General features: G+C 36.3%; 1 protein-coding gene across 1 annotated transcript in view; it reads right to left on the reverse strand.

The window, feature by feature from the left end:
- Nucleotides 1-23118, reverse strand: part of TRIM9 (tripartite motif containing 9) — a 147094-nt gene extending 123976 nt beyond the window's left edge. The window contains exon 1 of the mRNA XM_020991272.1: nucleotides 22091-23118. Coding sequence (XP_020846931.1) covers nucleotides 22091-22912 — 822 coding nt within the window. The 5' untranslated portion in view covers nucleotides 22913-23118. The remainder of the gene's footprint in view (nucleotides 1-22090) is intronic.
- Between the last annotated feature and the right edge of the window lie 1138 nt (nucleotides 23119-24256).

Consider the following 24256-nt stretch of genomic DNA (forward strand, 5'->3'; position numbering starts at 1 on the left):
CTACCTGCCAAGACAAATCCAGTGTCTATGTGAACATAATTATAAAACACTTTTCACACAAATAAGGAGAGATCTAAACAATTGAAGACATATTAATTGCTCATTGGCAGATCAAACCAATACAATAAAAATGACAATTTTACTTTAGTTAATATACTTATTCAGTGCCATACTGATTAAACTATCAAAGAATATCAAGGGAATTAATGAAAAAAATGTGTAGGATGCTAGTCTAGCAGTACCAAATTTTGAATTATATTACAAAGCAGTAATCATTAACACAATCCCATCCTGGCTAAGAGAGAGTGGTGGATCAGTGGAATGGATTATAAAAATAAGAGCAATTCTCCAGTTGATAAATCAACAAAGGATATGAACAGCCAGTTTTCAGAAGAAATCAAAACTGTAATAGTCACATAAAATGCTCCAAATCACTGCTGATTAGAAAAAAAAATTAAAACAACTCTGAAGTACAACCTGACACTTATCACATTGACTAATATGACCAAAAAGAATAAAGACAAATGTTGGAAGAGGATGTGGAAAAATTGGGACACTAATATAATGTTGGTAGAGTTGTGAACTTGTACAACCATTCTGAAGAACAATTATGTCGAAAGAGCTATAAACCCTTTGACTCAGCAATACCAGTACTAGGTCTGTATCTTAAAGAGGTAAAAGAAAAGGGGAAAGAGCTTATTAGTACAAAAATACTTATAGTAGCTCTTTTGTAGCAGCAAAGATTTGAAAATTGAGGGGATGCCCACTATTGGGAAATGGCTGAACAAGTTGTGGTACATGATTGTGAAGAGATACTATTATGCCATAAAAAATGATGAGCAATACAGTTTCAGAAAATATTTGGGAAAATTTATATGAACTCATGTGAAGTGATGTAAGCAGAACAAGGAGAACATTGTATACAATGACAGCAATATTTTAAGGATGATCAACTGTGAGAGACTTTAATTAGACAATGATCTAAGACAGTTCTAAAGGACCCATAATAAAAAATTATATTTTATATTTACCTTCAGAGAGAGAACTGATGAATTCTGAATGCAGATTGAAGCATACTTTTTAAACTTTCTTTATTTTTCTTTTTTTGTCTATGTTTTCTTTTGCAACATAGCTAATATTGAAATGTTTACCATGCTTCCATATCAATTGTTTACCTTCTCAACAAGGAGGGCAGGTTGAAAGAGAGAGAACTTAGAACTCAAAAGTGTTAAAAATGAATGTTAAAGTATTTTACATATAAATGGGAAATATTTAACAAAATTAAAAAATATTAAAATATAAACTAGTCATAGACCCACATCTGCCACTGTATACCATGATAAGCTCAAAAATGGATAAATAATTTAAACACAAAAGTTGACGTAACAAGCATATTAGTGGAGCATGGAAGAAACTCCCTTTTAGGTCTAAAGAGAAAGGAAGACTTCATGATAAAATAAGAGATAGAGATGATCATGGGAGGTAAAATGAATCATTTTAATTACATGAAATGAAACTTTTTCTCACATGCAAATCTAGTGCAGCCAAAATTAGAAGGAAAGTAGGAAACTGGGGAAAAAAAGTTTTACAGAAAGTTTCTCTGATAAGGGTCTCATTTCTCCAATATATAGAGAACTTAGATAAGTTTATAAAATTAGGAGCCATTCCCTAATTGATAAGTGGTTAAAGGATATGAACAGGCAGTTTTGAGAGAAAGAATTCAAAGCTATCAACAGTCATGAAAATGCTCTAAATTACTCATAATTAGAGAAATACAAATTTTAAAAACTCTGAAGTGTCACTTCATACTTATCATATTGGTTAACATGACAGGAAAGGAAAATGACAGGTACCAGAGAGGTTGTGGAAAACTAATGTGAAAAACTAATTAGATATATTAAGGCACTATTGGTGAAGCTGTGAACTCTGTGAAGTCTGCAAGAACAATTTGAAACGATGACAAAGAGCTATAAAATTTACCTAGCAACACCGCTACTTGGTCTGTACCCCAAAGTGTCAAAGAAAAAGGAAAAGGACCCATTTGTACAAAAATATTTATAATAGCTATCTTTCTGATAAGGAATTAGAAACTGAAGGGATATTTATTAATTGAGGAATGGCTGAACAAATTTTGCTACATGAATGTGATAGAATTGATGAATGGCTGAGAAAAACCAATAGCTGTGGTATAGAAATATAAAGGAAAGGAATATTATTACATAATAAGTTATTAATATGAGGAATCCAGAGAGTCATGATAACATATGTAGTGCAAAAGATTATCTATAGAGAAAAGTAGTTAATGGATTTAAATGCTGATTCTTTCACTTTTTCAGTTGTTAAGTCATAACCTGTGTTTTCATAACTGTAAAATAAGGAGGTTAAACTACATGGCTTCAGAGTGCCCTTGCATCTCTAAATCTATGATCTTATGATGTGGCATAAAACAAGGACAATTACCTTCTGTTGAGTTTTGTTTCATCTTTCTGATAGTTCCTCCTATTGGTTTTGATTTTTACTTACAACTTCACTAATGTGAAAATATGTTTAATTGGTATGTAAATGTAAAGCCTATGTCAGATTGTGCACCATCTTGGGGAGGATGAGGAGGAGGAAAAGGGAGAAAAATTTTCAACTCAAAAGCGTATGGAAGAAAAAAAAATTTAAAAAAAATAAAACAAAACAACCAAAAAAAGGACAATTAAAAAACAATATATATACTAACCACAATAATGTAAATGAAAAAGTTACCAAAACAGAGCCTAATTATGAATCACTGTAAATCAAATTGTAGTCCTGCAGAATCTATGAGACATAGCTCAATTTTCATGGCAGAGGGGCATAGCACTTTTAGGATTAGGCCAGAATATTGTATATTTGCCACATGTGGTCACCATATTGAGTGGTTTTGCTTAATTATTTTCTTATATTTCCAGAAATTGTTGTAATGTAAAAACAAAAGACATTAATAAAACTTAGTTTAAAAAACAATTTAAAATGGTGAAAATAAAATAACAAATACTTGTGATCTAATTCATTGAGAGTTCCAGATAAGTATAGATTTACTGTTGATATATTTCATGAATAAGTAAGCTACTGTCTAAACAATGAAACATAATTATGAATATTATAATGTATCATATTCTGACTCCAGATTCTATCATGAATTTAATTTTTTGAAATTATTCTTGGCTTCAGAAATTATATGGGCATGTAGAGAAATATGCCAGAGCCACCCAAAGGTGGAAGGGCAAGGAAAGCATGAAGGATGATTGAAAATTGTAGATAATCACTTAACTCTTCCAGGAATATTTTAGAAAATGTTCTTTCCTCTTTTTCATCATGAGATCCACCCATTACAAAACTTATATTCTTGATGTTTTACCTTTATGTGAACTAAAAAAAAATATATTGAAATGCAAACTCCAGAGCAATTGTTCTGATCCAAGATTTGCCAAGTAAAGACAGCTCCAGGATTGGGTAAAACTTGAATACAAAATGAGTTCCTGAGCAAGTATATTCTTTAAACTCTGAAACAGTGATGCTACTCTTTCTAACTCCTCAAGTAATGATAACATTCTTAAGAGATACAGACACTTTCTCATATAATAAGTAAAGATTTTGACCTTATTAAGTCCTTATAATTGGTCTTTAATGTTTACATTTTTATGTTTCTCCTGAGTCTAGTATGTAAAATTTTCCATTTAGTTCTGGTCTTCTCTTCACAAATACCTGAAAGTCTTTTAGTTCATTAAATATACATTTTTTTCCCCATTCAGGGTAACACATAGCTTTGTTGGGTGTGCTTTGGTTGCAAACCAAACTCCTTTGTTCTTCAGAATAGATTATTCCATGATTTTGTTGCTGTTGTTGTTGTTGTTTTTATGTAGAAGCTGCTAAATCTTGCATTACCCTGACTGAATCTCCACAGCATTTAATTTTTTTTCCTTGTTACTTGTAGTATTTTCTTTTTGACCTAGAAGCTTCAAAACTTAGCTATGATGTTCTTGTGAGTTTTCATCTTCAGATTTCTTTCAGGTAATGATTGGTGGATTTTTTTTCCTATTTCTATTCTATCCTCTCATTCTAAAATGTCAGGGCAATTTTCCTTAATAATCTCAAACTATAGTATGCACACTTTTTTTAAAAAAATCATAACTTTCAGGTAGTCCAACAATTCTTATATTGTCTCTCCTGAAGCTGTTCTCCAGGTCAGTTATTTTTCTAGTGAGATGTTTCACATTCTCTTCTACTTTTTTTATTCTTTTGGTTTTGTTTTATTATTTCTTGGTGTCTTATGAAGTTGTTAGCTTCCCCTTGCCCAATTCTAACTTTTAAGGAGTTATTTTCTTCCATAAGTTTTTGGATCTCTTTTTTAATTGCTTGACATTTTTTTTCATAATTTTCTTAATTTTCTTTGCATTACAATTTTTTTCCAATTTTTCCTCAACCTCTCTTATTTGATTTTTAAAGTCCTTTTAAAGCTCTTCCAAAAACTCTTTGGGGTTTGTGACCATTTTACTTCTTTCTCTGAAACAGAAATAGCTATTCAAACTTCACTACCTTATAAGTTTGAACCCAGATCTTTGCTGTCACCACAGTAGCTACCTGTGTTTGGGTTCTTTCTCTTTCGCTTCCTCAATATTATTTTTTTTAGTGGCTTATTTCTTGTGTGTTAACTTTGTGCTAAAGGCAAGCTCTAGCCCTGAGGTGTAGGAAGAATATCTCAGGCTTCAAGTTCTTTGCGCTGTTGTTTTCTGAGTTCTTTCCAGGGACCCTTTCAGTTATTCCTCTCTGCCTCTGAGCCACAACCAGGGACCCCTATAATGCTGTCACTGCAAACATTCTTCTTCCTTGCAGTCCCTCCCACAGGTGCAAGCTTCAGCTGACCCCTCTGCCCTAGAACCAAAACCAGAGACTCTGCAAGTGCCCAAAGTCAGCAGGGTCCTCACCCTCTGTGACTGCGCTCACTAACATGTGCTCATTTCTCCTTGCCCATAGCCATAGCCCTAGACCTTGTCAGGTCAGCACACTTGGACCTGGGATCCAGGGCCAAGAAAAGGTCCTGCAATCTTCTCCTGATCAGCTATCAGACCCCCATACTGTCTGTAAGACAACGTTCCTGAAGCTAAGGGCTTGTTATTTGTTGATTTGGTGGTATCTGCCTGGTAGTATTTGTACTTCCTTCAGGTCAAAACACCACCCTGGGAGGCTGGGTCTTTCCTAACATCCTCCCAAGTTGTCTTAGGCCAACAACTGCTTCACCCTGATTTTCAATTATTTCTACAGCTCAAAGTTCAGCATTATTTTATATTTGGTGGGGGAAGGGAAGATTTAGGAGAGCCAGCCAATTTCCTGCCTTATTCCTCCATCTTCCCAGAATCCTCATCAGCTATATTTTTAGCAATCCACATAATAGATGTAGGGAGTAAATCCACTTCACAGATGGCATATGATATATATGTTTGGGATAATGTGAAGGAAAAGGAATATCCCCTATGTTAAGTTTACATTTAATATGCAATAAATTTTCTTTTTAAATTCATTGAAGATTTACTTGATTATCTTATTTTGTCTTAAAAGAAAGAGACATGAAATATATTCTCACACTTCCAAAGGATAAACCCATGAGCCAAAAAGATAATTGTTAAGAAGCTTCCAAATATTAAACTCAGTCTTTGAATATAGAGCTATTTTTCTGCAGTGATATTTTCCATAGGTTACAAATTGTTTATTTCTGTCTCCCATGCTGAATTTCATGCTGTAGAATGATGTAATTTTTGAGTTGGAGGGGACTATCAAGGTCATCTAGTTCAATTTTCCCTCCAGTGCAGAAATTCTTTCTACAAAGTCTCTAATAGAAGGGCATTCAGCCTCTGCTGTAATAATTCTAGTGACTAGTTATTACTTTGTGTGGCAGTCTATCCCATTATTTGAAAGTTCTAATTTTTTGAAGATTCTTTTTTTATACTGACCCTAAATCTGTCTCCATATAACATCTGGCTATTGATCTTCTGTCCTCTGTAGTTATGCAGAACAACTCATCTTTCACATGACAGGGACCTACTATACCTATACCAACATCACCACTACCACCACCACCCTATCAACCAACTAACACTGACAGGGCAGGTAAGCCAGCTTAGCTAGAGCAGCAAGACACTTTGAGGGAGAGAAGAGAGTATCATATGCCAAGCAGGTCAAAGCGCTACCACCATCTCCTGCTCAGACTCCAGGAGAGACAGTTCAAGATCCTGAATTCTGCAAATAGCAGCATCTTCCAGATCACTGGCTCTGTTTCTGACCCATCCTGTAGAACCTTCTTGAATAGCATTTTGGAACTTTTGTGCACAAGGAGCCCAATATCCCCACCAACAACAAGTGACATACTGCCACTGCTAAGGGGTAAGCTCAATATCAAGCAAAATCTTTGAGACCACCAGCCCCACTTCTAGCTCAGTCCCTGCAGTCATCATCCAGGAATGCCACTCTTATGGAAATAATACCTAGAAAATGCCTCTGCAGGTACTGCAATATCTTCCTCATTGGTAGACATAGCTACTTGAAGACCTGAAAAAGAAAGTTCACCACCAAAGTCCTTGGCACTGTCGAATGGCTCAGCATTAGAAGCAATACGGTTTTATTGTAGAAATGACATATAAGGAAGGTGCATTAACATCTGCTTTGTCACTATACCCTAAGGACTTTGGGCCTTTCCAAGTGCAGCTGTTATCTTCCTTATAAGAATGTGATCTCCTTAAGAAAAGATGTTATCTGGCTTTTCTATTTGACTTTCTAGTGCTAAGTATAATACTTCATGCATAGTATATTATAATATTTAATCAATGCCTTTTAATTCATTCATTTTAAATATGTAAAAACTTATCATGGTCCCCTTCCCCATGAAGTCTTATTTTCTTAAGATTAAATCCATTTTTATAATGATCACTCTCACATAGTGGCTCATACATATAGAAAAGTGTCTTCTTTCATAGAGCAATGGCCTCATTTTATGATATTTTCAATAAAATAATTTTAAAGGCATACTGTATTCATGTACCTAAAGGCAAATAAATGGAAGGTAGTAATCACACCATTTTAGAGTTTGTTTATGATATATAAGTAGGGAACGAATATGTAATATTTGTTCCAAACTTTGGAAGAGCAAATTTCAAAGTATTTGGAAAAAGTTAGGTAAGACTCCACTGCAACAGGTACCATGGAGGAATTTGGCTCCAAGATGTGGAGTAACAGATTGTGAAAAGCCCAGATCCCCAAACCCCACCCCTCCTGTCATAGTTATATAATAATACCTCCCTCAATAAATTAATTAAAAGGGGGAAGGAGACAAAAGAAGGAGAGCAACAAAAGGAATCTCAAAATAGTCTTTTTTTTAAATAACAAAAAGGAAAGGACAAGGAAGTGAATAAATAGGAGAACAAAAACACCAAAAAGCTACCCAACATGTTAAATATATAAATGGATTAAAAGAAACAGAAAAGAAAACACCAGAAAGAATATATGAAGAATTTTTAATTTTGTCAATGTTGGGAATTTCCAGGATGGGAACTAATTCTACCATTTTAGATTGCAACAAATCTATGACTGAGTAGGTAAGTCCTAGAGAGCTGCTTGAGGCACACAAAGGTTAGGTGACTTTTCCAGGATCATACAACTAGTAGGTGACAAAGGCAGAATCTGAACCCACCGACTTCCTACTCCAAGCCTAGCACTCTGTTCACTGTACAGCAGTGCCTCCACAGGAAATTAAAAAAATAACAAACCAACCCTAACAAAAACTTAAGAAATAAAACTGGACCTAACAATGCATATCAAATTGAATAATAAATGCTCTAAAGGAAATTATGGAGGATTTGTCTGTAAAGAAAGTTCTGATAACTTTCCTCAAGATGGTAGTCAATGGAAGCATAACAGTCCAGGTCTCTCACTATTCCAGGAAAAAAAAAAAATTGGACCAAGAAATGATAAAAAAAAAAATCCAAAGAGAAACTACAGTAAATACATTTTGCCTAACCAAATCAACACAGCTTATGTGCTCTAGAAAAAGGTTACAGATATAACTGGAACACAGTTCATGGAAATCTTTCAGCTAAGGAATTAGGGCAAGCAATTAGGGCAAGTTGTGTAGAGGGGGAAGGGAGCCAGGAGCTAAACCAGAGTCTAGCTAAAGGATGTTTGGAGCCTACAGTTGTATTGCTCTGGCCTTCATCCAGGGCTAAAAATCTAATGGTACTTAGCCAAGGAGGGCAGCAATCAATGCAAAAGACTCCACAGACTCCTCTGATGCAGACCATAAACTACCCAATGCAGAGCACCAGCCCTATGTATCAGGCTGGCACAGAAAAAAAAAATGACTTCTGAATAACATTTATTACCTTGAATAACATTTATTATCCATTGAACTGATCCATTATCCAATCAATAATAATTGTTCATTATCCAGACCCAATATAGATAAGTACTAAAGAAGAACCACCATTCTTTCCAGAAGTTCATAAAGCTACATAAAGTCCCAATTCAGGAAGTAGGGCTGAAAAAAAGAGGAAACATTGATCGTAAAGAAATATTATGGAACCAGGGGTGTTCAAGACACAAACACAGAAAAAGATAATAATTCCACATTATATACAAGAAAAACTTCAAAGAAAATCACAGATTTGTCAGTTTCTAATAAAATTCCTGGAACAAATGAAAAAATAAGTTTTAAAATTATATAAATGAGATGAAAGAATAGGACAAGGAATAAAACTTTGGATGAAATAATTAGAAAGAGTAATTGGAAACAGAAGTAGCTTAGCCTAAGAGGTACAAATGACCAAGATATAAAAGATCACATCACAAACAAAATAGAGGAACAAGGTAAAAATACCTTATTCAAAAATATGAATGAGGGAAATTCTGTGAACAAAGTATCGAGAGTATCACCAAAGATACAATGGACAATTTTTATTGCACAAAAAATTTTAAGAAGGTCTTGCATAAATCAAAAAGAAAATGCAATTAAAATTAGAATGGTAAAAATTAATTGGGAAAAAGAAAGCTCTACATCCAGTTTCTCTGATAAAATCTCATATTCAAGATGTATAAGGAACTGATTTAAATTTATAAATGTAAGAGATAATCCTCAATAGAGAAATGGTTAAAAGATATGAATAGGCGGTTTTGAAAGGAAGAATTTCCACCTATCAAGAATAATATGGTTTAAATCACTAAAAAATTAGATAAATGCAAATTAACTGAGAAGTACTACTTCATATCCATCAGTCAAGTCAAGTGGATAAGCATTTATGTGACAAGTGCTATGCTGAGCTCGGGGTTAAGAAGAAGAGCAAAAAAAAAAGTCTTTCTGCTCAAGAATTTTTTAATGTATTTTTCTTTGTTTAATTACCCAATTGCATTTTAAATAAATTTTTATTTATACCTTTTTTTTACAACAACATAGTTATCCCCGGTAGCATTCTCTTTACCCCTCCCAGATAGTTATCTCATATGACAATATTTTTAAGAGGTGAAAAATCAGTACAGCTGATTGATAAATTGAAAAAGTCCAAAAACATGTTCAAATGGCAACACTTCTGGATCTATTATTTTAGGTAGGTGGACTGTTTTCTTCTATCTTTTCATTCAAGTCATGCTTTATCTTTATAATTTGTTACATTCACTTTTGATTTTTTGGTGTATGGTTGCTCTTTCCATTTATGTTGTTGTCATAATTATGTATATTGCTTTCTTGGCTGTGCCTCTTACTTACTCTACATTGGTTCATGTAAATCTTCCTATTATGTTTTCACCACATACCTCATTTCTTACATCACGGCATACTCCATTACATTCATATACCACTATTTGTTTAGCCATTCCCCAAATGATGGGTATCTACTTTGTTTCCAATTCTTTGCTATCACAAAAAAGTGCCATTACAAATATTTTTGGTGTATATGTACACTTTGGTGTATATGACAGTTTCCTTGGGGTATAAACATAGTAATGGAGTCTCTGGTTCAAAGAGTCTGAATATCTTAGTCACTCTATTTGCATAATTCCAAATTGCTTTCCAAAATCAACATATCATTTCACAGCTTCACCAATAATGCGTAAGTGCACCTGTCACTCTGCAACCCTTACAACATTGAGTATTGCCATTTTTGTCATTGCCAATTGTTAGGGTATGAGTTGAGTTCTCAGGATTATTTTGATTTTCATTTCTTACATTATTATTGATTTGAAACATTTGTTCATGTGGTTGTGAATAAACCACAATTCTCTTGAGAATTGATTGTTCTTATCCTTTCACCAGTTATCTATGTCTATTGGAAAATAGCTAATAGTTGTGGGTGTGTATGTGTGCACACACCTATATATATGGTTGTAATATACACTGACACACACATATATATATATGACCTTTCTGCTTAATAAATTCTTGTTGATTGACAATACTTATTTTACTAATAAAGTTTTAGACTTACATAGAAAAATTTCTAAGGATCTCAAAAAATATCATCCAAGTAAATCAAATCAATCAAAAAATAATCTTTGGTCTCATCAATTTTTTTTGCTAGGCAATGGGGTTAAGTGACTTGCCCAGAGTAACATGGCTAGTGAGTATTATGTGTCTGAGGCCAGATTTGAACTCAGGTCCTCCTGACTCCAGGGCTGGTGCTCTATCTACTGCCCCACCTAGCTGCCTCTGGTATCATCAATTTGAACATTTCCTCCAAAGATTCAAAATTGCAACCCATCCTGCATTGACTCTGGTCCATGTACTTCCATAACTTTACTAGAGAGGAACCAAACAACCTGTTGGAGGTTTTCCTTACTTTTACATGACATAATAGGACTACTAGTGGAGTTTGGGCACTCTATCTGGTGTTATTTACTTTCACTGTGTGAACAGTACAATTTCTTTTTTATGAGTATGTATCCTTGCTGACTTACTTTACTTCACTTCTTTGAAGTTCTTTATTTGTTATATGTTGTAGCCTCCTCAAACTCTGACATATATCTACATTTCACTCTTTTTGGTGCTCATTTTTAATTTCTTGGCAACTATAGTATTCAGTGACTCAAAAGCATTCAACAACACTGGTAGAACGTTGGTATCAAAAAAGGTAAGCTTTTCTTTTTCTTGGGAGAAGTTTGTGGTTATTAAAAGAACTTTGAAATTTTTTGAAGGAAATACAGCCCAATCTTCTCCTCATATTTACTTTTGAGTCAACCTCATTGTCAATTTGTGTCTTCTTCCCTATGTACATATAACAGCATATATGTCTATGCAGAAGTTTTAAAATATTTATGCACATAGACCAGTATCCATACATACACATAGGCACATAAACACATATATGGTTCCATAGATTGTCCATTTCACAATCTGGGCAACTGACATTCTTTATCCATTTGTTCTTTCCACTATGGATGATTAGAACAAACTCTTTTCAATTAATCAATCAACAAGCATTTATTAAATGCTTACTGTATACCAGGAACTAAATGTGGGGTAAAGTCAAAAATAGCTTCTTTCCTCAAGAAGCTTATGTTCTTTTGAATTGCATCAGATATTTGTAATATTTGGGGGCTCATAATACGTAACAAAATTGCATCTATATGTAAGAATATATGAAGTATGTTACCAACTATATAGGAATCTCTCTTCAACTTTAACTCTCTGCTAGATCTCCTTCATCACTGTGGCAAACAATTCTGATAAGGATAAATCTCTGTTTTATAGCTTATCTGATATGTATGATTGAGGTTATTGAAGAAAATAATCTCTGTTGTTTTATGTTTCCAGGAATCTTCAAAATGATATTTGAAAGGCAGACCTCTTACTGGAAGAGTCAATATTATGTATAAATCTGAGAAAAAATTCAATAAAGTACAGGAATCAGAAACCAGTGCTCAAAATATTATATATGAGGGTTTAGATTTCAGAATGTACATGTATATTTTGCATTACAATTTTTTCGGGGGAAGAAAGAAGAGAAGAAGGAGAAAGGAGAGGAGGAGAAAGAAGAGAAAAAGGAGGAGGAGGAAGAGGAGAGGAGGAGGAGGAGGAGAAGAAGAAGAAGAAGAAGAAGAAGAAGAAGAAGAAGAAGAAGAAGAAAAAGAAGAAGAAGAAGAAGAAGAAGAAGAAGAAGAAGAAGAAGAAGAAGAAGAAGAAGAAGAAGAAAGAAGAAGAAGATGATGATGATGGTGGTGGTGGTGGTGGTGATGGCAGTGGTGGCACTGATGGCGATGATGATGATGATGATGATGATAATACTGGTGATAGTGATGATGGTGGTGGAGATGATGATATATCTCTGCACTATAACCAGATGTCACCAGAACTCTTGCAGCATTCAGGGACAGGTGCCAAGTGGTAGCTATTAGGGAAATCCAAGAAAAAGTCACAGTGAGTCATTTTCCAGCAAGGCTAGAAAAGGCAGATAGACAGAGAGTTCTATGGATACTGAACACTGGATCTAGTCAGGAACAGCAATATACAATACTCCAGCAACCAGGGAGAGGGTGTATAGCTGGGCAAGAAGTTCCAAATTCATTTCAGTGCACCTTGACAGGAATTGGTGACATCCAACAGCTTGGTCACCCTCTTCCATATTCTAGGTAACAGATCTAGGATATACTGAGGAGGGGACATGCATCCAGGTGCCATGGGGTAGGGAAGAGCTACATGCTTTAGGCTGCATACCAAGAGAGGAACAAGTTCAAAAGCAAATAGTCACTGTATGGCTGGACCCAGGAGCAGAAGACAGTATCAATTCCAGCTTCTTACCCAGACTAAATCTGGTAAAGATAAACCAGAGCAGAACTACCAGACCAGATGGGAATCTGCAGTTCTGTTACTCTAAAACAACAGTTAGCTGATAATAGCTGAGTCCAGCAGCAGTCTACTCTTGCTCAAACCCAAACCCAGGTCAGGAAGTTGCAGAGAAAAGACAGGTCAGCAATAAGATTTTGCCTTACATCGGACTACTTTGCAAGCACTGAAAGTGCTCCTGCCTGAGGTATCCCTGAGATCCTAAAATAATGAAAAACTCAATACTCAAGAAAAGTAGCAAAACACACTTTCCCTCTAGAAGTGCTACAGATCCCAGCCCCAGTATCAAGTCTGAAGTCAGAAAGTAGGCTAAAAAATGTGTGCATGCACACATACACATGCACACGCACACACACACACCACCATGAACAGCTATTATGGTGACACTCAAGATATAAACCTGGAAAAGAGAATGACTCCAAAACACCTACAAAGTAAAGTCTCAAAGAAAAACAAAATACAGGCACAAATTCAAATAGAATTCCTTGTAAGATATGAAGCAAGAGTTAAAAAAAAAACAATTAAAATGTTTTCCTAAAAGGAATGAGAGTAGTAGAGGGAAAAAAATTAAAAAGCAATGAGATTAAGAGTATTCCGAGAAGTAGGTTAGAAAATTTTTGACTCTCTAAATTTCATCTATAAAAAAAGACAGAAATGTGGGGTAATGCAGTTGTCCTCCTAAGACAGTCCTGTAAACATGTGGCTCACAGGCTGCTTGCTTGCAGCCTGCCAAAGGATTTTGGGTGGCCCCTGAAAAATGCAGGGTTGCTACTGCATGTTCTCTCCTTTTTGTCACAAGTCCTGTGGCAACCAACCATCATCAGTCTGTCTCTAGTCTAATCTATCTGCACTCTTAAGAAGTTTAGCCTATTTTAATCTTGGCCTCTACCTGCTGCCAACTTGTGCAGGTCTGTCCTAAGACAATGTGAGAAGACCTTAGGAAAGACCCAACCTCTACCAGTGGAGGTTTGGCCTGAGCAAAGTGCAAACACCCCCAGGCCCACTCCATAGACTCAACAAACATCAAGCCATGCGGGCAGCTAGGTTGAGAGACAGCCTTAGTCTGAGAAATTTTCATCTTGAGACAGTGTAGGGGTCTGATGGCTGAGTAGGAGAAGAATGATGGACCTTCCACTGTGGAGGGATTCCAAGCATAGCTATGCTGACCAGAGGAGTCCTGAACTGGGCTGCCACCACAGGGGAGATGGAGCTAGCACACACTTGGTGAGTTCAGTAGCAGAGGGGCAGGGACCCTCCTGGCTGTGGGCACCTGCGGTACAGCAGAGTCCCTAGTTTCAGTTCCAGGGCAGAGAGGACAGCTGTAGGGACCACAGGGAGCAAGGTCATTTTCAGTAAGTGTGACTGAGAGCTCTAGAGAGAGGAGGGCCCAAGGTTGGGCCCTGAGACAGACCTCAGAAAATAGCATTAAGGAAGACCTGAGGCTTGGGGCACCATTCCCCATACCTCTGGACTACAATTTGGTTACACTAATAGCCACTAAAAACAAAATAAAACAAAAAGTAAATGAATAAAAATGAGTAAGCAAAAGAGAAAGAACTCAACCATAGATAGTTACTATGCAGATAGAGAAGATCTGGGTTCATATTCAGAGAAAGACAATGGAGGTATAAAAAAAAGCCACTCCTTTTTCAGTGAGAAACATCATATGGTCTCAAGCACAAAAAGAGTTCTTGAAAGAACTTGAAAAGGACTTTAAAGATCAAATAAGAGAGATCAAGGAAAAATTAGGAAAAAAAATAAGAGCAATCCAAGAAAATCAAGAAAATTATGAAAAGAAAGTTGCCCAACACCAGTTAATAAAGAATTAAAAACTTAAAGAAGAAAATAATTCCTTGAAAACTAAGATTGGGCAAGGGGAAGCTAATGATGCTCTAAGACATCAAGAAATCATAAAACAAAATCAAAAGAATGAAAAAATAGAAAAGAAAGTGAAACATCTCACCAGAAAAACAATAGATCTGGAGACCAGATCAAGGAGAAATAATATAAAAATAGCCAGGCTACCTGAAAATCAAAGCAATGAGATAAAAATGAGATTAAAAAAAGAATCTTGAGACAATATGACAAGAAATTTCTGAGGAAAATTGCCCTGAAGTTCTAGAAGAAGAAGGCAAAGTAGAAATAGAAAAAAATCCACTGATCACCACCTGAAAGAGATCCCAGGAGAAAAACTTAATATCATAGCCAAGTTTCAAAGCTTCCAGGTTAAGGAGAAAATATTGCAAGCAGCAAGAAAAAAAGCAGTTGAGTGAAGTGAGCAGAACCAAGAGGACTTTGTACACAATAACAGCCACGTTATGCAATGACTAAGATTGTTAAACTGAACCCTTCTCAGCATTAGGAGGATCTAAGACATCTCCAGAGGCCTCGGGATGGAAAATGCTGTCCACATCCAAAGAAAGAACTATGGAAGTTGAATTGCTGTCACTTATTTTTACCTTCCGTTGAGTTTTGTTTCATCTTTCTGATGGTTCCTCCTATTGGTTTTAATTTTTACTTACAACTTCACTAATGTGAAAATATGTTTAATGGGTATGTAAACGTAAAGCCTATATCAGATTGTGCACCATCTTGGGGAGGGTGGGGGGAAGGAACGGGAGAAAAATTTTCAACTCAAAAGCATGTGGAAGTGATTGTTGATAAATCAAAATAAATTAATAAAATAAAAAAAATTTTTAAAATTTTTAAAAAGAAGTTTAAATATCATGGAGCTATAATAAAAATTATACAAGACCTAGCAGCTACTATGTTGAAGGACCATAGGTCTTGGAATACTATATTCCATAGGGCAAAAGAGCTGGGGTTATGACCAAGGGTAACTTAACCCAGCAAAGTTAAGTATGATAACAAGTATTATTATTATTCAGGATTCTGAATGAAAAAAGGACATTTAGAGAACTGAAAGACTTTTAGGTTTTTGTGACAAAAACCCCAGAACTTAAGGGAAAATTCAACATATAACATCCAAGAGAAATATAAAGTAAACATTAAAGACCAATTATAAGGGACTCAATAAGGTTGAATTGTTTACTTTGCATATGTGAAAATATTAGCAGTGCTCTTACGATTGTCGTCATTATTTGAGAGGTTTGAAAGAAGGGTACGGGCTGGACTGAGTACAACAGAGTGGTTCGAAAAAAATAAAACTGTTTAAGGAGAGATAAAAAAGGAATAATTATCTCATACAAATGAGGCATAAAAGAAAAATGTGTTACAGAAGAAGCTAGTTGGGGGGAAGGCGGGAAGTGCTGGAACCTCACTCTCATCAGGAATGGGTTAAAGAGTGAACAATCCCCCCCCACACACACACACACACATCTAGAAAGGTATAAAAGTCTTCTAAATTCTGAAAGGAATAAGAGGGCAAAGTGATGTGGGGGAAGAGTATAAGGGCCAAGGACTCTTAGAAGGGTGGGTAGGTTAGGAGTAGGAAGGTAAGGTAGAATTAAGCAGAAGAGTGAGGAAGGACGGGATAAATAGGATGAGGATAGTGAGGAAATAAAGGAAGAAGGCGAATATACAATAAGTAATTGTGGCTTAGAATGTGAATGGGATGAATTTGCCCATAAAACAGAAATGGACAGCAGATTAAAAATTTGAATTCAACAATATGTTGCTTCCAGGAGACATTATAAAAATGAGAGCTACACAGAAAGATAAAATAAAGGGCAGGAGTAGAATTTAGTATGTAAAAAAGCAGAGATAGTAAGCATAATCTCAGACAAAGTTAAAGTTAAAATAGATTTAATCAGAAGTAAAAAATAGAGAAACTACACTATGTGTCAGAAATACTGTTCAATACTGTTTTAGACCATTTACAATACCTAGACAATATAAAATACCTGAGCATATAACTGCCAAAATAGGCATAAGAACTATATGAACAGGAACATAAAACACTTTTTATACAAATAAACTCAGATCTAAATAACTGAGGTAATATTTATTGTTCATGGGTAAGTAGACAACATAATTTTTAAAATGACAATTTTATTTAACTAATCTATTTATTCAATATCATCCCAATTAAATTGCTAAAAAATTATTTTACTGAGTTAGAAAAAAATAATAACTAAATTCATTTGGAAGAACAAAAGATGAGGAGTTTCAAAGAAACCAGGGGGGAAAGATGTAAAGGAAGCAGATTCAATAGTATCAGATCTTAAACTATATTATAGGGCAATGACATTGTTGAAGTGTAAAAAGAATAATTTTGATTATTTTAAATTAAAAATTTCTTGTGTAAATAAAACCTATGTAGCTAAGAATGAAATGAATGCGGAAAATTTGGGAAAAAACTTTCATAGACAATCTCTCAGGTAGGATGTGATTGGGTTGAAATATTGCTGTAGTGAAGGAAATGATGAGCAGGTTGATTTCAAAAAACTTGGGAAGACTTGGACTTACAAAGGAAGATGCTATCCACCTTCAGGGAAACAGGTGACAGGAGAAAATAAGCATAATATGGTGTTACATAGATGTGTATGTGTGTGTATGTGCATATATGTGTATGTTTATATCTATCTATCTTATCTATGTGTAGATTAATAGTACCCTCCTTTAGGATTGGGGGGGGGAGACAGGGGAAAATAAAATAAAAAGTGCATGGCAGAGAACAAAAGAAAACAAAGAAGCAAAGAAAAGCTGGGCAGCTTTGAAAACAATGCATAGTATTTATTACATAGGGTTTTTTGAAATGAAAATTTATAGTTTTATATTGAATCCTCTTTTATTCTCTGCTATGTCCATGACAATGGTTTTTTTTCTTTTCTCATTTTGTATTTGTTTTAAATAAAAATTTACCAAAAAAGAAAAAAGAAAAGAAAAGAAAAGCAATGAGATCTATAGAATAAAGAATTGGAAAGGAAATTAATAGCATGGTACATGAGGTACAAAAATCATGCCCCCCAAAAATAACTCCTTGAATATTAGAATGAACCACATAGAAAATGATGACTCCAGGAAGTGACCATAAATAAATTTTTAAAAATCAAAAGACTGAAAAAAGAAGAAAAAATCTCAGTTATCTTATGGCAAAAACAGCTGACCTGGAAAACAGATTGAGAGATAATTTAAGAATCATTGTACTACCTGAAAACCATCACCATAAAAAGAGCTTAGAAATCATATTTCAAGAAAACTGCCCAGATTTCTCAGAACTAGAAGACAAAGTAGAAATAGAACCCACTTGTCACCTCCTGAAATAAACCTCAAAATGAGAACTCTCAGGAACATCACAGCCAAAATTCAGAGCTTATAGGTCAAAGAAAAAAATAAAGCTAGCAGTCAGAAAGCTAGCTAGCAGAAAGAACTCGAATACTAAGGAAACTACAATGAGGATGACACGTAACTTAGCAGCCACCACTATTGAAAAACAAGCAAACAAACAGAAAGTTTAGAATACAATATTCCAAAGACAAAGTATATAGGGTAACAACCAAGAATAATTTACCCAGCAAAACTGCTTGTAATCCTATTGGGCAAAAATAAAATGAAATAGAAGACTTTCAAGTATTCCAGATGAAAGACAAAAGTAACATAAAAACTTTGAAGTTTAAGCACAGCAGATAAAAGAAATATAAACTCTTTTCATTTTTGTGAGGCAGTTGGGGTTAAGTGATTTGCCAAAGGACACACAGCTAGTAAGTATCAAGAGCCTGTGGTCTGATTTGAACTCAGGCCCTCCCGACTGCAGAGCCAGTGCTCTATCTACTGCACCACCTAGCTGTCCCACAGCTCCTTACATTCCAATATGAGAAAATGATTATCTGAACCTTATCATCCTCACTGATCACAGAGGTCATCTAACTGGACAGATAGTCTGGAAATGGTGATCTTATGTTTTGCTATTCTTAAAAGAAGAATGGAAAGGCAGAGGAAGAAGAATACACCAGGGAAATAGTGAAGAAAAAGGTTAAGGAAAACTATCTCAGGGTGCATAAGTCTATATAAACAAAGAAAGACGGGTGGGAATGTTACATTTAAACTAATGTTCTCTCTGTACCCTCATCTGAAAAGGTCAAAGGAGGGAAGAATATGCACACACACACACACACACACACACACACACACACACAATTGGGTATGGAAATAAATTTCATTCAGCATGGAAATAGGAAAGAAAGGGGAGAAAGGGAAAAGGGACAGTAAGAGGGAAGGCCAATTAAAAGCATGATTTGTCCTAAGTAAAATAAACTCTATAGATATACGAAAATGCATGATAGAATATTAATGTACTACAAAAAATGATGAAAGGGATAGTTTCAGAGAAAACTGGGTAGACTCTCATGAACTGATGTAAAATGAAGTGAACAGAACCAGGAGAACCATTTATACGATATCAACAAAGACAAACAACTTTGAAAAAGTTAGAACTCATAATGACCAGCCACATCTTCAGGGAAATAATAATGAAATACACTGTCTGCTTCCTCATAGCTGAAAGATCCAGAATGCAGAATAACACACACACACACACACCCCTATATATAAATGTGTGTAAATACACTAAAAATACATCTACAGAGAAACAGATAGATAGATAGATAGATAGATAGATAGATATAGATAGATAGATAATGTGTGTATATGCATTTTTCCTTGACTATATATGACTATATTTCTAACAGGAATTTTTTTCTTTTATTAGCTAGCCTTATTTCTTAAATAGAGAGAACCTAGTTGCTAATCTCAAAAAATTAAAATGGACAATCCACAACCAATGAAAAAACAAAGCACTAGAAAATATTTTCCCAATCACATGCCAATAAAACTGATAATTTAAATGAAAAGATCAGTATTTACAGAAACATAAAATATCCAGATTAGCAAAACAAGAAATCAAAGTTTAAATAATCCCATGTCAGAAAAAAACAAATTGAACTAGCAATAAATTTGAAAGAAAAAAAAAGATCAGATGTGAATTCTACCAAACATTCAAATAACAATTCCATTATTACAAAAACTGTTCACTAAATTATGAAAAGAAGGGATCCTATCATTTCTTCAATGCTAGAAATATGATCTTTAGATCTAAACTGTGGAAAGAAAATTTTAACCAATATCTCTAATGAATATTGATGCAGATATTAAGTATTCAAAATCCATTAAATAAAATATTAGCAAAGAGGCTATGGCAACATATTGCAAAATTATACTCTATGACTAGGTTAAATTTATACTACTAATCTGTGATTAGTGCGATAGAAAACCTAAACATAATATGCTGTAATAATTTTTTTAAGTTTAACAAATATACAGAAAATACTTTTGGAAACATACAACACCCAGTTGGTTCTTTTTAAATTTTAAACATCATTAGAAAGCATGGACACAAACCGAGCACCAATACTATAGTTATAGAAAAAATGCTAAAGACCGTTCCAGCAGCCTGACAAACTGATTCCAAATCTAGCGGTTTTTACCACAATAAGCTACAATATGATGCATAACATATACTATAATGTATATGCATATAATATACCTGTAGAGTCATGCCATAAACAAATTAGAGGAGCTAGGGAGGAGACACTTTTCAGAATTAGGGATAATTAAGAATAGGGGAAGAGTTCGGGGTTCCTGATGATACATGGCATAGAGGTCACAGGAGATAAAATGGATAATTTTGATTACTTAAAATTGAATGTTTTCTGGACAAATAAAATCAAGGCAAGTAAAATCTGAAGGGAAATAGTTGTGTGAAAAAAATCTTTGTAACAAATTTCTTTAATATAAGTGTGCTATTGGAGATATGTAAGGGATTGATTCAAATATATAAGAACAAGAGGCATTCTCCAATATATAAATTGTGAAAATATATGAACAGTTAAAAAAAAAGAAATCCAAGCTATTAACAACTATATGAAAAAATACTCCAAATCACTAATAATTATAGAAAAATAAATTAAAACAAGCTCATAACTATCAGATTGACAATGATAACAAAAAAGGAAAATGGCAATTTTGGGAATATCTGTTTCAGGACTGACACACCAATTCACTTTTGGTGGACCAGTGAATTGGTATAGCCATTATACAAAGCAAGTGGAAGTATACCCCAAAATTCACTAAAGTTAATCCTGTGTTTGCTTTCCCCTTAACATCTCCCTTGATGTAAATTTTAAAAATAAAATTAAAGCCCAAGTTTATGCTTATTTTCTTGGGAGATATTAGTTGTAGTGTCCCCTCCAAAAGGTGGGGGGATATAACATCAACAAATGAGACTTTCAGTCTGCAGACACTGGAAAGAATAACCATGTTCACAGATGACTTTTACAAGGAGTTTCCAGTGGCTTTTGCTGAAGTATAAAGAGAAGGAGCCCATTGCTGATGCATCATCAAGGCGGACAGTGCTCAACAGCTGCCAGATTGAGGCAGATCCACAGGGTATACCAAACTGAAGTCACTTCTGCCTTAGTTTCCTTCCACGCAGGTGGGAGGGGATATCAGCCTACGCAGCATCTGTTCCTAAGGCAACAGGAGTTTCACCACCTATACAATGACTCTGGTTGTTACTCGGAGATGAGGTGACACACCGGGATGAGGTGATGTAGTTAGAAGCTAATTCAAGTTCATCAATATTCCATTTACGCTAGACATATTCTCAGCAACCACCCACCCAAAAGAAAAGATTCAGAGATCCAGGGAACTCTAACCCCAGCTGATCTTTCTAAGCCAATCGCATGCGCGGTCACATTTTCCTCAGGCCTTCTGGCGGATTTACACTCCCACTTCCCAAAGGGTCTGTGGGAGCATAAAGTCTCCTGCATCTCGTGCCTCCCCCGAATTAGAACAAACATCTAATCCTTGCAGATTTATTTCTCCATTGACTAGGAGCACTGATGCTGCCTGCAACTAAGCGCGTTCCATGGGATAGCTGACCACAGCCCTAATCTACAGCCCAACTTGTACAGGTAGTGAGATGACCTTGAACATTATTGTCCCTCAGACCATCTACTTAGTCTTTCCAGTTCCTCTTCTATTGAGTCTCCTACTGAATTTAAAAGGCACCATGTCTCCTGCAATGCACCAGACAAAGCAAGAAAACAGTCTCCCACACTGCCCCCCTGATCATACGTCTGAATGAGGTGTATTGTGTCTGAAAGAGGGGAACACCCTAGTGCAAAACAATTTTATGACGGTACAGATGGAAAGAGTGCAGTTGTGGCTGGGAGAGGGAAAAGGGGTATGAGGACGAGGGGAAGGAAGAGATTTCCTAAGACTCACCTTGTGGAGCTTCCACATAGCCCCCAAAGCCTTGACTTCATGACTAGAGTGTTTGCCCTCTTCTAAGCACTGGTAACACACAGGCATCTTGCACTGGACACAGTACATACTGTGGTTTTCCAGCTCATGATCTGTACAGGTGGAAATTTTGCGGGGACTCAACCTCCGACTAACCCGGCCTTGGGCTGGGGGCACCAGTCGGTGTTTAGCCAGGGGTCCTCTTGGCGGGTGGCATCTGAGCCGACATGGGTCGCAGTAGAAAACATCGCACTGTTCGCACATTACTGTAGCCTCCTTGGGAGCCTTTTCGCAGAGCTGGCACTTGAGGGCCGCTGCTTTGCTCTGCTGATAGCGATCGATGACCCCTTCCAGAACGCGGTTTTTAGGAAAGCCGCGCAATCCCCGGTCATCTAAGATCAGGCTACGGTGGCATTGTGGACAAGTGATGCAGGAGTTGCGAGGCACTGGGGCCAGAGATGCTGACAAGTGGGCCGCAGGCGGTGGCATGGCCGGGGGAAACACTCGGACTCCGTTGGGAGACTTCTGACATGGAGTGGTGGGGGCGCTGGCGAAACCTGCATAGGAGCCGTAGCCGCTGTCCGCTTCGCTGTACAGACTCATCTTATCCATGTCCAGATAGTCATAATCAGAGACCCCAGAACCCGAGGCCCGACGGCTCTGGGGAGACTCAGACTCCGGGGTCTGAACTAGGATGTTGCGGGCGCACGCTTGGCACAAATTGTGAGAGCAAGGCAGAATGATAGGCTCTCGATAGAAAGAACCGCACACCGGACATTTTAACTCCTCTTCCATTTCTTCCATAGGGGGGCTGGGCTGGTAAACCAAGCGGCTACAGACTGGTGCCTCAGACCTATATAGCTGAAAGTCCGCTCTAGTTAACAGGCTAGACTTGGCCAGCACCTTGGCCTGCAGCAACAGCAGTAGGAGCCGTAGCAGCAGAGTTGCCTTCCGATTTTCCCAGGAACGTTAGAGCAGACTGTCACTCTGGCTTGCAGAAAATGAGCCAGAGAGCCTGGACCTCCCCCTCCATACTGGTCGGCCCATTGGGGGAACGAGGGTGGATCGAGATCTACCATTGGCTCCGGTCCCTTTCAGTCACCTTGCCTCCGCAGATAGCAAGGGACTGGGGGAGTAGGCGGAGAGGTGGGGGTTGGGGGATGTTGAAGAACTAAGGAGCCTGCGCTTCAGCACCCTATAGAGTACAGTAGTGTAGGGGAACGAGATTCACTTTTCTTGCGTTCCAATCTTCCCTACTGTCTACCTAGGCAAGGGGTATGAGAAAACCCTTCCAGATGAGAGGTGACTTTCTCCAGAGGTCATTTTAACGCAAGGTTCTTCCCTAGACCCATCCTCCTCCCTCCTCCTACCAAGATTGGTTCCTTTCTATGACCTTTCCACTGTAACAGCTCTCCAAGAATACTATGTAAGCCATTTCTTCCCTGTCTTCTGTCCAAACCAAACTGCTGATTTCCCAGCAGGGATAAGAGTGAACTGAGTATTGGATTTTTTTTTTTACCTTGGGTCTTAAAAGGTTTCTAGTTCGACCTCAGTCTGTCTCAACTCCATTTTGCATTCAATCAATTTGAAATGATCCCCTATTTCTCCACATTGCAATATGTGGTCTCATATGCAATATGATGTTCTCATAGGGCCATGAGCTCTTTAAGTTCAATGAGAGAGAAAAAACATAATCACTATGTGAAGCCAACAGGAACTAAGGACAGACAAGAAAAAGTGGTTGTCGGAGGAAGAGCATACCAGAGAGACAGAGGGACACTTTTAAATATCATTCTTCTTATCAATATTTTTTTTGTAATTTTTATTTTTATAATTTGTTTATTTATAACATTCATTTTTTTACACTTTGAATTCCAAATTCTTTCCCTCTCTCCAGCCCTTCTCTTTCCCATTGAGAAGGCAAGCAATATTATATCCACATGAACTCATGCAAAATATTTCCATATTAGCCATGTGGAGGGGAAAAGCAAGAAAAATATAGTGAAAAATTTATACTTCAGTTTGTACTCAGAGTTCATCAGGATTCTTTGGAAGTGGATAGCATTTTTCATCATGAGTCCTTCAGAATTGTCTTGCGTGGTTGCATTAATAGACAAGCTAAGTCTTTCACAGTTGCTCGTCCTTAAA

Source organism: Phascolarctos cinereus, unplaced genomic scaffold (genome assembly GCF_003287225.1).
Source record: "Phascolarctos cinereus isolate Bilbo 61053 unplaced genomic scaffold, phaCin_HiC Scaffold_2;HRSCAF=192, whole genome shotgun sequence".
NCBI lineage: Eukaryota > Metazoa > Chordata > Mammalia > Diprotodontia > Phascolarctidae > Phascolarctos > Phascolarctos cinereus.